This window comes from Colletotrichum higginsianum, chromosome 2, assembly GCF_001672515.1.
Source record: "Colletotrichum higginsianum IMI 349063 chromosome 2, whole genome shotgun sequence".
NCBI classification, from domain to species: Eukaryota; Fungi; Ascomycota; class Sordariomycetes; order Glomerellales; family Glomerellaceae; genus Colletotrichum; species Colletotrichum higginsianum.
Window position 1 is genome coordinate 1782722 of NC_030955.1, and position 15716 is coordinate 1798437.

General features: G+C 57.8%; 4 protein-coding genes across 4 annotated transcripts; 2 read left to right on the plus strand and 2 right to left on the minus strand.

The window, feature by feature from the left end:
- Positions 1-588: 588 nt before the first annotated feature.
- CH63R_02301 (Pep3/Vps18/deep orange family protein) lies at positions 589-3619 on the plus strand (the record flags this gene model as incomplete). The annotated part of the gene is made up of 3 exons (XM_018297276.1): positions 589-805; positions 907-3484; positions 3535-3619. The coding sequence occupies 3 exons, from the start codon at positions 589-591 to the stop codon at positions 3617-3619; spliced, it is 2880 nt and encodes a 959-aa protein (XP_018162092.1).
- Positions 3620-3811: 192 nt separating this feature from the next.
- Positions 3812-10450, minus strand: CH63R_02302 (Asparagine synthetase; the record flags this gene model as incomplete). The annotated part of the gene is made up of 11 exons (XM_018297277.1): positions 3812-4974; positions 5075-5333; positions 5463-6073; positions 6978-7000; positions 7051-7438; positions 7650-7930; positions 8035-8248; positions 8296-8463; positions 9109-9562; positions 9625-10275; positions 10334-10450. The coding sequence occupies 11 exons, from the start codon at positions 10448-10450 to the stop codon at positions 3812-3814; spliced, it is 4329 nt and encodes a 1442-aa protein (XP_018162093.1).
- Positions 10451-11886: 1436 nt separating this feature from the next.
- On the plus strand, positions 11887-13309 carry CH63R_02303 (Carboxymethylenebutenolidase; the record flags this gene model as incomplete). The annotated part of the gene is made up of 4 exons (XM_018297278.1): positions 11887-12154; positions 12285-12688; positions 12741-12928; positions 13000-13309. The coding sequence occupies 4 exons, from the start codon at positions 11887-11889 to the stop codon at positions 13307-13309; spliced, it is 1170 nt and encodes a 389-aa protein (XP_018162094.1).
- Positions 13310-13570: 261 nt separating this feature from the next.
- Positions 13571-15077, minus strand: CH63R_02304 (Integral membrane protein; the record flags this gene model as incomplete). Its single annotated transcript, XM_018297279.1, has 5 exons — positions 13571-14088; positions 14144-14208; positions 14275-14716; positions 14776-14812; positions 14904-15077. 5 exons carry the CDS (start codon positions 15075-15077, stop codon positions 13571-13573), a joined length of 1236 nt encoding a protein of 411 aa, XP_018162095.1.
- Positions 15078-15716: the final 639 nt, after the last annotated feature.

Sequence of the window (15716 nt, forward strand, 5' to 3'; positions counted from 1 at the left end):
CCATAGCATCATATGGGTCTTCAAAACACCGTCGAGGCGGTCAAGTCGTGTATTCCGAACCGAAAAAAGGCTGACGAGCGAATCCGTATGGGACGTATTGGGTGGCACAGCACGGCACGTGGGTGGGATATCAAGGCAAGATACGAATATCTAGCCAAGGCTCTTCAATAAATTTTGCACAAATGAACCCCCTCCCCCCTCGTCGCTTCTGTGCCAATTGGTCGACCAGGGCAGGTTGCTATGTGTTGGTATGCGTAGCCGGTCCGTTAGATCAAAGAACATGAACCCAGACAGGCATCACAGCTCGGCAACAGCGGTACGTACCTTGCTGCCGGCTGGAGTTTCTCGGTACCTACCTATCTACCTTACTCTGTGCAGCCCACTTTGGTTTGGCGCAGTGGAGCCGACCGAGCTCCCTGCCTATGTCATCCCATAGCATCTTCAGCACCTCCAGCACGTCTAGCATCTCCAGCCCTCCAACGAACCGCATTTCATGCGCAACCGCAGCGGGCGACCTGACCGACACTCGCACCGACCCAAAACCGAGCGACGATGATCGCCTGACCTCGCCCCGACTACCTATCCATCATGGCCCTGAACCCATCCGACGGCTTCGCCGCTGGCAACGGGGTGCTCGATCTCGATGACACCGCATTGCCCATGTTCGTCGTTGAACGAGTCCAGCTGCAGTTCTCGATCGCCGCCGACTTCGTTGCTGCCCAGGTCGCGAACAATGTGCTCGTTCTCGCGCTCTCCAATGGTCGCATTCTGCGCATTGATCTGAACAGGCCTGAAGATATTGATGGTGCGTGATGGCCGTCCGCCGACCGTCGAACCGCCGCCTAGCATGGCGGTGATCCCTCGCCCTCCCTACGAAGAACCACTGCTCACTCGGTGCAACCCCAGATATTGACCTCCCCAAGAAACCCGGCGAAATCGGCGTCATTCGCCGCATGTTTCTCGACCCGACGGCCTCCCACCTTCTTATTTGCACGGCGCTCGGCGAAAACTATTACCTCCACTCCCAGCATAAACATCCGCGAGCCTTGGCCCGGCTACGGGGCGTCTCGATTGAGAGCGTTGCCTGGAATCCTTCACTGCCGACGGCATCGACTCGGGAGATTCTCCTCGGCGCCGCCGACGGCAACGTCTATGAGGCATTCATCGAAACCACTTCCGAGTTCTATAAGAAGGACATCAAGCTCAAGAACCTACACAAGCTACCCGATGGACCTATCACGGGCCTTTGGGCCGACACACTACCTGGACGGTCCGACATGCGTCGGGTCATGATTGCAACGCAGGGTCGGCTGTTTCATCTGGCTGGCAAGGTCGGCAGCGGCCACGACAGCGGCGGCTCCATCTACACGAAGCTGTTTGAGTCAGAACAGCCAACGATCCACGAGCTGTCGCGCGCGTCTGGCGCTGCGACGTCGGCCCTGGTGGTCTCGCCCGATCCGCCCGACCGGAACCCCTACGAAGAGGAGTCGCATGAGAGAGCCTATGCGTGGCTGTCGGCACAGGGCGTGTTCCACGGACAGCTCGACTCCAGCGCGGAAGGCAACAAGATTTTCAACGAGTCCAACATGCTGCCTCGCTCGCAGCTTGGCTCGTCCAACGGCTCCAACAAACGCAACCCTACGACGGACTATATTGACGCTATCGCGCTGACGCAATGGCATATCGTCAGCCTAATCGGCGGCCGCGTGGTAGCCACCAATCGCCTGACTGGGGAGGTCGTGTACGACCAGATCGTCCTCGAACCGGGGCAGAAGGCTGTGAGCCTGTCCGTTGACCTGCAAAAAAATACCTTCTGGATGTTCACCGCCCAGGAGATTTTCGAGGTTGTCGTGAGGGACGAAGATCGTAATATCTGGCAAATTATGCTCAAGCTGCGGCAGTTCGACGCAGCGTTGCAGCACGCAAAGACACCGGCACAAAGGGAAACTGTTGCGACCGCGTACGGTGACAACCTCGTAGTCAAGCGACAGTTCATGGAGGCTGCTTCGGTATACGGACGCAGCAACAAGCCGTTCGAAGAAGTGGCCCTCACGTTTATCGACAATGCTGAGCCCGATGCTCTGAGGACGTACCTCCTGGCCAAGCTGGGCACGTTGAAGAAGGCGGCCATCATGCAGAGGGTTATGATAGCGAGTTGGCTGGTAGAGATATTCATGGCGAGGCTCAATTCGCTGGATGACACCATCATCACCCAAGCGGAACTGGCCGACGGCCTCAACCCCGCGCAGTCGAGGGAGCAGCTTCGCGCCGTCCAGGGCGAGTTTCAGGACTTTGTCAACAAGTACAAATCCGACCTCGACCGGCGGACGGTTTACGACGTGGTCAGCAGCCATGGCCGGGAACAGGAGCTGCTATACTTTGCCAACGCCGTCAACGACTACAACTACGTCCTCTCGTACTGGGTCCAGCGCGAGAGGTGGCCCGAGGCGTTGACGGTCTTAAAGAAGCAGACCGACCCAGATGTGTTCTACCGGTACAGCACTGTGCTTATGACGCACGTTGCCTCGGACCTGGTCGAGATCCTGATGCGCCATTCCGATTTGAAGCCTCGCAAGCTGATACCCGCGCTTCTGGAGTACAACCGTAATTTCGAGGGGAGCCCGGCGCAGAACCAAGCCGTCAGATACCTGCAGTACGTCATCAACCAGCTGAACTCAAAAGACTCGGCGGTACACAACACGCTGGTGTCTATCTACGCCCAGACCTCAAAGGACGAGGCCGGGTTGCTGTCGTATCTTGAGTCGCAGGGTGATGAGCCCAATTTCGACCCCGACTTTGCTCTTCGACTATGCATTCAGCATCACCGGACGCTGTCGTGCGTACATATCTACACCAGTATGGGCCAGTACCTCCAGGCCGTCGATCTGGCGCTGTCGCACAACGAGGTGGACCTGGCGTCCGTGATCGCAGACCGGCCAATGTCGAACCCACCCTTGCGGAAGAAGCTCTGGCTCGCCGTCGCTCGCAAGGTGATTTCCCAATCGAACGGCATCAAGACGGCCATCGAATTTCTGAAGCGGTGCGACCTACTCAAGATCGAGGATCTCATCCCCTTCTTTCCCGATTTCGTCGTCATCGACGACTTCAAGGAAGAGATTTGCACCGCGCTAGAGGACTACAGTCGCAACATTGACGGGCTGAAGAAAGAGATGGACGAGTCTTCCCAGACGGCAACGAACATCAAGGTCGACATTGCCGCGCTGGATCACCGATATGCCATTGTCGAACCGGGGGAGAAGTGCTACGTATGCGGCTTGCCACTGCTCAGCCGGCAGTTCTTCGTCTTCCCATGCCAGCATTCCTTCCACTCAGACTGTCTGGGCAAGAGAGTGTTAGAGCAGGCCGGTGTAGGTACGAGCAAGAGAATCCGGGAGCTTCAGGTGCAAATCAGTAAGGGTTTGGTCAACGGAGCGAAGAGGGAGGCCATGATTACCGAGTTGGACTCGCTGGTGGCATCGGCATGGTAAGCGCCCTCGCTCTGCTACGCGAGTCGTCTGTGCTAACTACTTGCAGCATTCTTTGCAGCGAATTTGCCATCAAGAGGATCAATGAACCGTTTGTCACGCCGCAGGATAACCTTAACGAGTGGAAGATTTAAGATTTAAGAAACACGGGAGAAGGGAGGAGGGAGGATGCCTGGTTAGACGCATGCACCATCTATTTGTACACGTTACGGTACCCTCGCATGAGCAGGCGTATATGCCTAAAAGGCTGCAATACCCGGTGTTTTATTCAATGGCTTGACCGAACCCCCTCCCCTCCCGCGCGGCGTCGTCGTCATGTGTGGTACTTACCAGGCTCCCGCTGGTCTGACACCGAATCTTTGGCTCAGCACAACCCAGGCGCCGACGACGAGCAGTTTCCTGAACGCCACAAGGTCGCCGTCCGCGCCAAACGCAGACCTGAGCGACGAGGAGACGACATCGTAGTCGACGAAGCCCAGCTGGTCGACCGCCTCCTTAGTTAGCAGATCCTGGAACATGGATTGCATGGGCCCGCCTACGGGCCATTTTGACGGGGCAGAGTAAGGGTGCTTCTTGCGGTGATAAATCTCGTCCGTGATGAAGGGCCGTCCGGCGTCCCGTAAAATCTTCTTGTCGATCAGACGGTCTCGGGCGGCGGCCATGTTGTTCCAGAACAGGCTCTCTGCTCCTTGTCCCCTCGTCGCGCGCCCGTTGTCATCTCCTTCTTCGGGGTGGCGGTAGCTCATCTTGACACTGGGCGGGAGCCCGTTGACATATTCGGCGAGCTCGTGGTCAAGGAACGGAAGGCGCGCCTCGATGCTGTGTGCCATCTCGGACCGGTCGCCCAAGCATGTAAGAACCATGTTGGCCATGGAGGTCTTGAGGTAGAGGTACAGAGCCGAGTGGAGCGCGTGCCAGCGCGTGAGCATGTTCTGGCGCGCGTCGGCAGGCAAGGCGTCGACCATCGCGGCGTATGCGTCTAGGCCATCGCTGGCGGTCGCCCGGCGCACCCAGGGGGCGAAGACGTCGTTGGAGGGATGCGAGCGTAGCTGAGCCCAGAAGGAGTCGAGGCCCGCAAGGGGCCAGAAGTCCGGGTTGCCGTCGTCAAGGGCGGGGTGGTCGAACATGCCGACGATGTTGAACATGGTCCGCAGTTGGGCCTCGGCGGTCTCGAGGAAGGCGGCACGGAAGACGGCGTCGGTGTCGATCGGAGACGAGGGGAAGGCGGCGTCGGGCTCGCGGAGGAGATCCGAGACGAGGAAGGGGTAGCCGGCGAAGTGCTCGTCGGCGCCTTCGCCAGTGAGAACGACGGGGATACCCCGAAGGCGCGGCAGCTCCGACAAGGCGTGCTTCCCAACGCTGTTGAGATTGTAGTGATGGTGCTCGGTGTGGTAGACCGAGTCGGCGAAGTGGCGCGCAAGTTCGGCCTCGTCCATGGCCTTTTCCACGATGGCCACATCGAGCCACTTGGCGGTGCGCTCCGCGATGTCTGTCGATTCGTGATAACCGTGTCAGGAATATGGCAAGACGAAGATTGAACACACAACGCCAGCGGACACGCTAGCCGACCAGATGACTGGAAGACGTACCGTACTCGTTGTAGGCCGAGTCCGAGGTGAAGGAGATGCTGAAGCAGGTGATCTGGTCCTCAGCGCCCCGGCTCCCCAGCTTAATGCCTCTCTCCCGCACGAGCTGGGTCGTGATGCCGGCCACGATGGAGGAGTCGATGCCACCCGAGAGGTAGATGCCGACGGGCACGTCGGCCTGGAGGCGCAGACGGACGGCTTCCACGAGTCGGTCGCGGACGCCCTGCGTCATCTCTTCGAGCGTGCGCGTCTCCCTGACTGACTAGATGGGAAGTTCATCAGTCATCCGACTCTCTCACACACATGTACAGAGATAGCCTCTCTCTCTCTCTCATTTTCTCTCTCATGTCCTTCCATGCATTGGACTGGACCTCATTGGGAAGCGTCTTACTTTGTCGCCGTAGTTGGCATCCCAATAGCGATACTGCTTGACACTCCCATCCCGCGCGAACCGCATCCAGTGCCCGGGCAAGACCTTTTTCACCCCCTTGAACAGCGTCCCCTCGCCCTGCATCGCTGCGCCGCTGGCGATGGCGGCGACGTCCCACTCGGGCCGCCATCCCATTGGCAGGAACGCCTTGATCTCAGACGCCACGAGGATCCGGGCCAGGGCGCCGTCATCGTCGTCGTCGTCGTCGTCGTCGTCGTCGTCGTCATTGTCATCGTTGTTGACTCGGGTCCAGAATAGCGGCTTGATGCCGAACCGGTCCCTCGCGGCGATCACGTCCCCGGACCGCTCGTCGTGCAGGACGAAGGCGAACTCGCCGCGCAGGTGGTCGAGGAAGCCGGGCGCGCCGTGGTGCCGGTACAGCGCGAGGACGACCTCGCTATCACTGCGACCGGAGAAGTCGTAGCCGTGCTCGGCAGCGCAGCGGGCGCGGATGGCGTCGTGGTCGTAGATCTCGCCGTTGACGGCGGCGTGGAGCTGACCGTCTTTACTGTGGAGCGGTTGCAGGCCAGCTGGGGAGAGGTCTATGATTGAGAGACGGGCGTGGCCGAGGCCTAGGATTCCATGTTAGTGATCTTATGAGATTGGGGAAGGGGGTGGGAGGGTGAGCGTGCCGATGGTGGAGTCCGGGCTGATCCAGGTGCCGGTGGCATCGGGTCCGCGGTGGCGGAGGACGGATAGGCTCTGCGTCAGTTCATCGTGGAGATCGGTTCGCCTCCTGGAGGGATCGGTCCTCGGGGGGCCGGGTTGGATGATGGCCGTGATGCCGCACATTTTGCGATTATGACCCTGTCTCGAGTGATGCGCGGCGAGCGTAGTCTGTTGGACGACCCAGTATCATGTATCATCTATGTATGTCTCTGTAGACGCTTTCGATCTTGAAAAACGGAAATGGAACCAAAATGGAAGATGAGACCCAAAGGCATGCTTCCTATGTTTGTCGTTTTTCCTACGTCTCCTCTGATGTCATCAGAACCCCGCGATGGGCTCTGCCATCCGCAGCCGCCGGCTTCCGAGTTTGATTCCGAACTCAATCCTCAAGATGCGACGCAGAAGCCTGACGGGGTCATTGGAGGTCAGAGTTCCAGTCCAGATGGGATTTTAGGTTTCGGCAGCTGTTGCGGACAGTTTCGCCCAGCATCACTTTTCGTTTTCTGTTCACCGCCTCTGTCATGGGCTGCCTGGCCTCGACTGCTCGGACTGATAAGGGCAGCGGCTCACGTTCCCTCGGCTGTAGGAGCGCCTGGCTCAATCTACTTGAACAGCAAGACTCTCTGACAGCATTTTCAACAAAGTTGCCGGCAAACGACGCGCTATATAGGTTTAGGTTGGTGCTGCAGCTTCTCTGCTTTGGAATAGTTGAAGGCAAGGCTTTCTTAACAGGTATATGTTTGGAATTGTTGATAATAACTACATACACGTCCTACCATCTATTTTAAATAGAAAAGGGCGATGTACCGTATCCCGTGGGACGGTTAAAACTAGGCCAGTCGGTCCTAGTCTTCCTCGGTCGGGCGACGAGACACATCACGCGACCTGTGCCTCGGCAAAAATCACATCGGTCGCTTTCTTGCTCGCCATGTAGATCCCGAGCACGACGTAGAAGCCGGGGATCTTGGGGAAGATGGAAGCGCTCACGACTCTCAGGCCGTCGACGCCGTGGACCTTGAAGTTGGAGTCCAAGACGGCTTGGGGATTGTCGTCGGCACCGATGGGCGCGATGCAGCTGGCGTGGTGGCCCCTGGCCTCGTCCTCGGCGAACTGCTTCATCTTAGCCTCGGATGAGACCTGCTTGGGCGGCCAGATGCGCTCAAAGGCACTTTCGAGCGGGGGTGAGGTTCTCAAACGCCTCAATGCCGTATTCCATGCCCTCGCATACGGCCTGCAGGTCCTCCTCGCCGCTGACGCCCACGAAGAAGCTATGTAGGGCGATGTCGGGCGTGTCGCGCGGGTTGGCGCTCGTCAGGTTGACGACGCCGGGGCTGTTACGGCTATGGTCCTTGGGCGTCAGCCACGTTCAGACTCTCAGGTCGGCGAGGCGTGCTCGGCGTAGTTGGGGGGAAGTGGCCGTTGAGGTACGCCGGCACGTCGTCCGGGAACAGGTCCGGATCGCCGTTCTCTGCCGCCGACAGGTGCTTGAGGTACCCGAACGCGATGCCGTTGGTCGTATAGAGCCGCCCTTGAGACCGCCGATGCCGGCTTGCCACTGGTTGAAGCAGGAGTCCTCGCCGTCATAGGTGCCGTTCATGTCGAGGAACGTGCATTTCTTGAGCAGGGAGAAGTCGGTAGGCGGCTTGCCATATGGGTGACCATTGGTCTCACCCTGGCGTAAGCGGTCGCCTTTTTCTTTGCGACATTCTTCCAGTGCTGGCCCATTCAACCATGCCTGGTTGCAGCTGGAAGAGGACCACCTGGGCCGCTGCAACAACATCCACCTGTGCAGGGCTGGCTGAGCGCAGCCTTCAACATCGTGCTGGACATAATCACCCTGGCGCTTTCGTTGCACCAGCTTTACCAGCTGCAGATGCCGTCGAAAAGGAAGCTCATAGTCACGATCGTGTTCTCCATAGGCATTTTGTATGTGCTTGCCGCTCCTTGTCCCCTTTCCGATCGAGTGCTGTGAGACTGACAGGACTTTCCAGCGTCACCCTCGCCAGCATCATCCGCCTCCGCACCCTCGTCGTCTTTGACAACTCCACCAATATCACCTACGACTACGCGGACGCCGCCTATTGGAGCACCATCGAGCTCTACGCGCGAATCATCACGGCCTCACTGCCCGCCGTGTACGAGTTCCTTTCTGGCCTCTTCGCCAGGAGTTCCGCGTGATCGATGCTCGAGTCCAAGTTGCCCGGCGCGTCTTCCAGCTCCGGGATCGGCAACTCGAACTCGGCGGTGGCCACCGGCTCGGGCGGCCTCGCTCGTCGGCTCACCCCGAAGCGGTCTGAAACCATGTTCATTCTCCTGGCGGATGTCGAGAGGGGCAAGAGTCAGATGTGGATTCAGCAAATGTGTAGATGGAGCACAGCAGCGCCCAAATCATCAACATGCACTCCCTAACAATCCTGTTGCGCCCCTCATCAAACATCATCCCTTGGTAACTTGGTCTAATATTGCTAAATGCGTATTATATAGCTAGCCTTTACTAGTCCTTCAGGTGCGCCTAGGATGTTATTGAGCGCTGACGAATATGTGAGTTGACGCCAAAGATCGCTCTGTTCGCATTCCCTCAATGGAGAGCAATAGCCGGTGTGCTGAACCTGAGAATGACACTGAGGAGGGGCTGCGGTGTGAAGATACCAAAGTTGAACAGAGTATATGCACTGCATGACCGACTATGTCTTTTGTATCTAACCACGCCCAGATGTTGTATCGCCTAGAGAGAAAGAGAGAGAGAGCCCTGTGCTACCAACCGTGTCTATCAACCCATGACTCATTTCAGGTATTTTCTCTCTCAATAGTATTGGGAGGGAGGGACTCCACGGCCATAACTCCAAGCGCCATGTGACATATTTCAAAATGCCCATTAAAATAACACATCATTCAAGTAATCCGATCGCCATGTTCAGCCCTCAAGGATTCGCCTTACAGGCGGCATAACTGTCAAAGCCCGACGCCTGATGCCACGTCGTCAGGTGCTCGATGAGAGTGGGGTCAATGTCACGGTTGGCCTTGATAAAGATGGTCTCGTAGGGGTGGACGTTTGTGCCAAAGTACCTGCCGTTCCAGAGGACGTCGCCGTTCTCCGACGTGTCGCACTCCTCGATGTAGTTCTTTGACTTTTGAAAGGCTGTCATCATGACGTCGACCTTGTAGCCCTGCTTCAGGAAGGCGTCTGTGGAGCCGATCTCGGCGTGGACGGCGTGATTCCAATCGTCGTAGCAGCCGCTCATGCCTACGGGATCGTCCACGGTACCAAACTGGTCTTCTATAGAAGAGCGCGGAGGCGGGTTGAGGAGCAGTTCGATGCCGACTATGTCGGTGGCCCAGATCATCGACTGGACGTGGAACCGGGGCCAGCAGTTAGCCGTCATACCGACCAGCTTTGTCTCTCGGGTCAGCACGCGGTCAAAACGGATGAGTTGGCAAGTCATATTAGTCTCACCTTGACCTCGTCCGTGACACGTCCAAGGTACATGTCGCTCCAGCAGGATTGGGCCCAGTGGGGGAGAAAGGGCCCGCGGATGCTCGCGTTCAGTGTGATGAAGCGCTTGTACTTCTTGTACAAGTCGTCCTTGCGGAGGACCTCACCGTAAGCACCCAGGTCGAAGCAGGAGTTGTCACGGCTGATGACCTTGATGTTCTTCTTATCCGGGATGACGCTGCTGATGTCGGTCTCACCGTTCAGGATGAAGATGAAATCGGCGGCATCGTGGAGGCCCTGGTTAACGAAGAACTTGAGGTTCTCGCGGGCGGCATTGGACTCGGCGAAGGCGTAGAGGATCAGGGGCCTGTCGTGCCCTTTGGAGGACGAGGACGAGGGCGCGTGCGGCTTGCTCGACGCCGGGGCCGACTTGCTCTTGTCCTTGTCCTTGTTCTTGCCTCCGCTCTTGCTCTTGGTCGAGTCTGGGCTTGGAGTCTGCGGTGCTTCCTTGGCAGCCGTTTTGTCGGCCTCATGCGCTGTGTTGCCCCCCGCGGTCTCGTGCGACAACGGCGACGCAAGCGAAAGCTGGGGCGATTCGTTCGGGAGGGAGGTGTCCAGGGCAGGCCTCAACTTGTCCGGCTGGCCCGGCTGCTCCCCAGCTTGTTCGGGCGTCTGGCGAGGATGAGAGTTAGAGGAGAACAACGGTGGCCGAGGGCGACGGGAGACTTACCATATGTATCGTTCTTGTCGATGTTGTCGGGGTAAAGGTCGACATTGTCCACAGGAAGAAGAGAAAGACGACAATGCCAACAAAGGTCTGCTTGTTTATGGGGAAGGTCGAGGCCATTGTGTAGGGCGTGTTGCTCGACCCTGGTCGACGCGCTGGCTGGATTGTCAAGACTGTTGGAGCTGGGAGGCCGCGCAATAGGTAGTCCAGATAACAGGCGCTACAAAGGTCACAGAGAGGCAGTCGAGATGGATGATACAAAGGCAATAGGCATGACCTTAAATTGCCGTATCCATGGCCAAGGACAGTGGCAGCTGAGGAGAGACTGATTGCAGAAAGGCAGCCGTGCGGCTGTAGGTGGGAGAGTTGCTGTTCCCATGTCGGAGACAAGTCGCAAACAGAACAAGGGGTCCATGTCCACAGACAAAGAGAAAAAGAGAAAGAAAGAGATGGGGTAGCTTACGCCACCTTGGTACAGCTAGGCAAGGGGGGAGGGGGGTGTCAGACTCAAAGACATTGTCAAATCAGCCTGCCGTGAGCATACAGTATCTGAGTGGTGCGTTGGTGAATTGATAAGCGTCTCATCAAGTTAGTGATCTGGCAACACGAAGGGGGAGGGCCTAACAGCTGTCAAATCGAGAAGAACGTCACGACGGAACGGGACGTGGGCGCTTTGGCGCCCTGCAGGGGTTGCGTAACTGCTCCAGGAAATGGATATTGCCCCCCCCCCCCCCCCCCACTCTACACGGATACTGTACCTACCTACCTAGATACAGTGACAAGAGGGGATACAACATGCAGTCATGAAGTGATTCCTTGAAACCATGGACATGAGCAGATGAGGTAACTACTGTTGGACGCGGAAGAGGCTGGATGGAGCTGACCCTTGACAACTGAAGCCAGCCACAGGACGCCTCCTTGCTTTTGGCACGGTTTTGTTGCAATTTTCTCTCAATTGTGTCGCTTCTTCTCTCTCCCCTTGCATGAGCCTGCTCCATCCTTTGCATTAGTGCCAGCCTCCGAAGCAATAGTAGCGTAATATCCTCGGTGTGGCCCGACCTGGAATGGCCGGCCGGCCGTCTCGCACCGCGCCGGCATCGCAATCGGAGCGGAGCCGGCAGTGCGTCCCGCAGAGGCTTGTCATGATACACGGTGCCGGCTAATCAGACCGAGGGTTGGTGTCCACTCACTGGCGAGAGGGACAATATGGATGTTTATCAACCGATGGCATTGTAGGCATCTTGCTCGTCTTCCGCAGCCGAGGCTCTCGTTGCAGAAGCCCAGCCAACCAAACCCGGCCGGAATGCCTTATCTGGGAATGGAGTCGGGGGCGGCATCTCGAGCGGGGGTTGCATCAATCAAGTGGAGGCCCGACTGCGATCTCACCATCCCGTTTGAGCTGGCCATGTCATCCAAGAGTCGATGCCAGGCGCCGTGATGACGAGAACTTGCCAACTCCAACGAAAGTCCGCTGGACACCGAAAAACACGTCCTGCCGATTGAGCAAAGACGACGCGCAACCGCTTCGTTGATTGAGACGACGAACCTGACCCAACATGGCTACTGTCACCATCCAGTCGCCGCTATCGCGAAGAGGCCACGGCCCCGGTCTGCTCATCCTGGTCGAGCAGGGCATCGACCTCTCCAAGCACGATACCATCTTGGACCCCCCTCCGGCTCAGAAATGGGCCGAGGAAGGCTATGCCGTTGCCCAAGTCATCATCGCGCCCGGAGTTGGTGACGTCGCGAACCGCGTGTCGGCGGCCATCAAGAGCCTCCGAGACCTGGACAGTTGCGACGACAAGGAAAAGTTTGGCGTCATTGGTAAGCAGCCCGACCGGCCCGACCGGCCATTTGTTTTCATCCCTTCCAAGCCCGGCATAGTGGCGCAATACACGATAATGAGGATGATGATGATGATGATGATGATGCTCCTTCTGACGCCGCTCGAAAGCACACCTCGCCGTCGCTTCCCAGCAAGTCGCGGATGCTCTCGAGAGCCACCCCGAGATTAAGGCCGTCGTCTTCTTCAACTTTGCGCAAGCCCTCGCCATCCCCACCCTCTCCCACGTCCCCGGAATCCATGCCGGGGCGCTCAAGACGACGGCGACGACGGGCTCTGCCGCCGCCAAGTCGTACTCGTACCCCGCCGCCCGTGATTTCTTTGTCGTCCCCGGACACTCCCACTTCGATGCCAACGCCGCCGGGCTCGCCCACACCCGCACGCTGACGTTCCTAAAACCCGTCCTCGGCGGGCCCTACTTCGACCTCGAGGCCGTCTGGGAGGAGCACACCCTTTTCGAGTTCGGCGAGCGGGACGTCGAAAAGACCATGGCCACCATGGTCGAGCAGCCCTATGTTGGTCGTGATTCCACCCCGCCCGGGAAATGTCTCTGACGGTTGACTACAGGTCAACCATATACCCACACTGACGGGCGGCGTAGGCCGCGGCCGTCTGACCAACTTTTACAGAGACCACTTCGTCTTCAACAATCCCGATGACACCGAGCTCCAGCTGGTCAGCCGCACCGTGGGCATCGATCGAGTCATTGATGAGTTCATCTTCAAGTGCACCCACGACAAAGTCATAGACTGGCTGTAAGCGACCCAACCAACATCTGCCCCCAAGAAAGAATGAAATAGAAACCTTGGCCCTAATGTTACCGCAGACTTCCTGGCGTGCCGCCGACGGGGAAGCATCTCTCTATCCCGTTCACGAGCGTCGTGAACGTCCGGGGTGATCACCTTCACCACGAGCATATTGCCTGGGACCAGGCCACCGCGCTGCGCCAACTGGGCCTGCTGCCAGACTACCTGCCGTTCCCCTACCAGATTAACGGCAGCGACCCGGCGAGTGGTAAGAGGTTCGAGTTCAGACTGCCCGTGGCTGGCGTCGAATCAGCCCATAAGCTGGTGGATGAGAGTGCCGTCGAGTCAAATGCCATGTTTGAGTACGCAGCGAGAGAGGTTGATGAGTAGGTAGCCAAAGAGCGAAGGCTTACCAGACCCAAATCAAGTCCGCACGCTATGAGTGACCGAGCAACAAGAAGAAGAAAAGGGCTTTGGGAATCAAGGAGAAACTCAAATAAAGGGATCAGCTAAAATCCCAAGCTTGCTGAGATACGTTGAGAGTGCCTGCCGATGCTGACGTTGGCTGCTGTACTAGATCATATTGTTTTGCGCCCTTATCATGGGAATATATACCACTGGTACTCGTTACACACTAAACAGCCGTGGTCTTCAGACCTGGTTGGCGCCCATGTGCGAGGAACCGCTCCGCGACGAAGACTCGTCGTACTTGACGTCCTGTCGCGCCCGGCTCTCGCTCCAGCAGACCTCCTGATCGACCTTGATGCGTATGCCGCCCTTGAGCGAGAGGTCGTTGCCCGAGTCCGGCTCGGGAGCGGCCTTGGTGGCCGCATCGTCCGCTCGCATCGTGATGTTGGTCGTGATGCCGTACTTCCTGTCCTCCGTTCCCAGCCGCTGGAACCCCTTGTCGGCCGACTTGCCGCCGGTGCCCCCGATCGTCAAGAGCTCCGTCGGTCCACGGCTCCCTGCCTTGGAGCGGCCGCCGCTCTGGCCGCCCGAAAGGTTGTACTTGGTCGCTATGCTACCGAACTGCGTCGATATCTTGACCATGAGCGGGCGGAGCGTCGGCAGGCATGCGCTGATGACGCCGCACGCGCATTCAACGACGCACCACGTGCACGCGGTGGCGAGCGTCCCTGTTGATGGCAATGATGTGGTCAGCGTCGGCGCTCTGCGGTCCGGTTCGTTGGCCACGCGGGCAGCAAAGAATAACAAGAGACTTACACGTCGTGTCAGCGATTTGAAATTGCATGAGAGTTGTAAACCGGTAAATGCTTGCGAACAGAACGCTGTTTGTACACGTCAGTACAGAGACACGACACAGCAAAATGCACGCCCTCTGGGTCACCACTCACAATCCGCCCAGGAGGAACATGAAGCACAACGACAGCCTTTGTGCCAACGTGACCTGCAACTTCCACACTTGACCGATGGGCAGGCAGAGAATGGCGACATCGGTCAGAATGTTAGGGATGGCGTTGCCGATGAACGAGGCCTTGAGGTCGATGCAGGTGCCGTCGATCCACGGCATGTATGCCTTGGCGACGGGCGTGCACTGGAAGATGCACACGAAGACGATGGCGATGCACCAGGCGATGGTGATGCCGCCGAGCGTCATGGCCGCTATCTTGAAGTTGCGCGACGGGAAGATGCGGCAGTACATCAGCAGCAAAGAGATCTTGATGAACATGACCGCCGTGACGTATATGCACTCGAATGCCAGCAGCAGCTTCAGGAACTGCACTTGCATCTCTTGCGGGAGGGTGGCGGCGTGCCGGCCGAGACCCTGTGCTACCACTGCAGTCCATGTCAGTTTTTGGTGGATTAATTCACCCGTTGCGATGCGGCGTGCTTACTCGCATAGTTGATGGCTCCGGCCATGAATGTGACGGCCTATGCAACGAAATAAACTACCGTGTTAGTCTCATTCCAGGCTTCACTTCGCTTCGTAACCCAAGGCGGTATAGAAGAGGAGGGATCATACCAAGCCGACCACCATGAACCAGTCATCGAGGCCATACTTGAATCCGACCGACCAACGCGCCCAGAACCGGAGGGCCACGAAAATGGTCGCAAGAACGAGGAGCACCGTCGTCGTCGTCGTCTGTTCCGGCCCTTTATCCGCCAGAGGATCCTGAAGACCCGACGTGTCGGCCATCGGGACTGAAGGTGGAAAGATTGTGCAAACGTGGACGACCGGACTAGTTCCAATATTTCCCGTGCCAGTTCCAATAAAGAAAGAATGTATATAAAGGAGCACACGTCAGCTCCGTCGATAGACGAGAGAAAAGGAAAAAAGAGGGCTCGGGCAGGACCAAATGGGACTTTAGGGGGGCGCGGGTTGCGCAACCCGGGGGTCCTTATACAAAGTGCTCATCGACACCCTGTGTAGCAAAGAACTCATAAGGAGGAGGATAAATACTGACTGACTCGGCAATGGAGGGGCGACACCACACTGGGCCTGCCAGACTGCCAACTGGATCATTCTCGATCGGGAACATTATTCGAAAAAAAAGGGGGGGCCGCGACGCCGAAGTAGCTGTATTAGAGGATCCAGAGTCGCGCCTCGATATAACGGCCCCAAGTCCACTCGGCCCTGGTCCCTACACAGTGGCACCCATCACGACGTTATGCTCTGTGCTCTGTGCTCGACGTCTGATCGCGGCCGGGTTTGTTCACGGGGCGGGAGTTGAGAAGAATGGTGCCCCATTTGCAATACAACGTCGTTGTCGACCGCAGCCCCTCCCACCACCATAACCCATCAACCATCCCCCTCGATCGAGCAGCAATAGTCCAC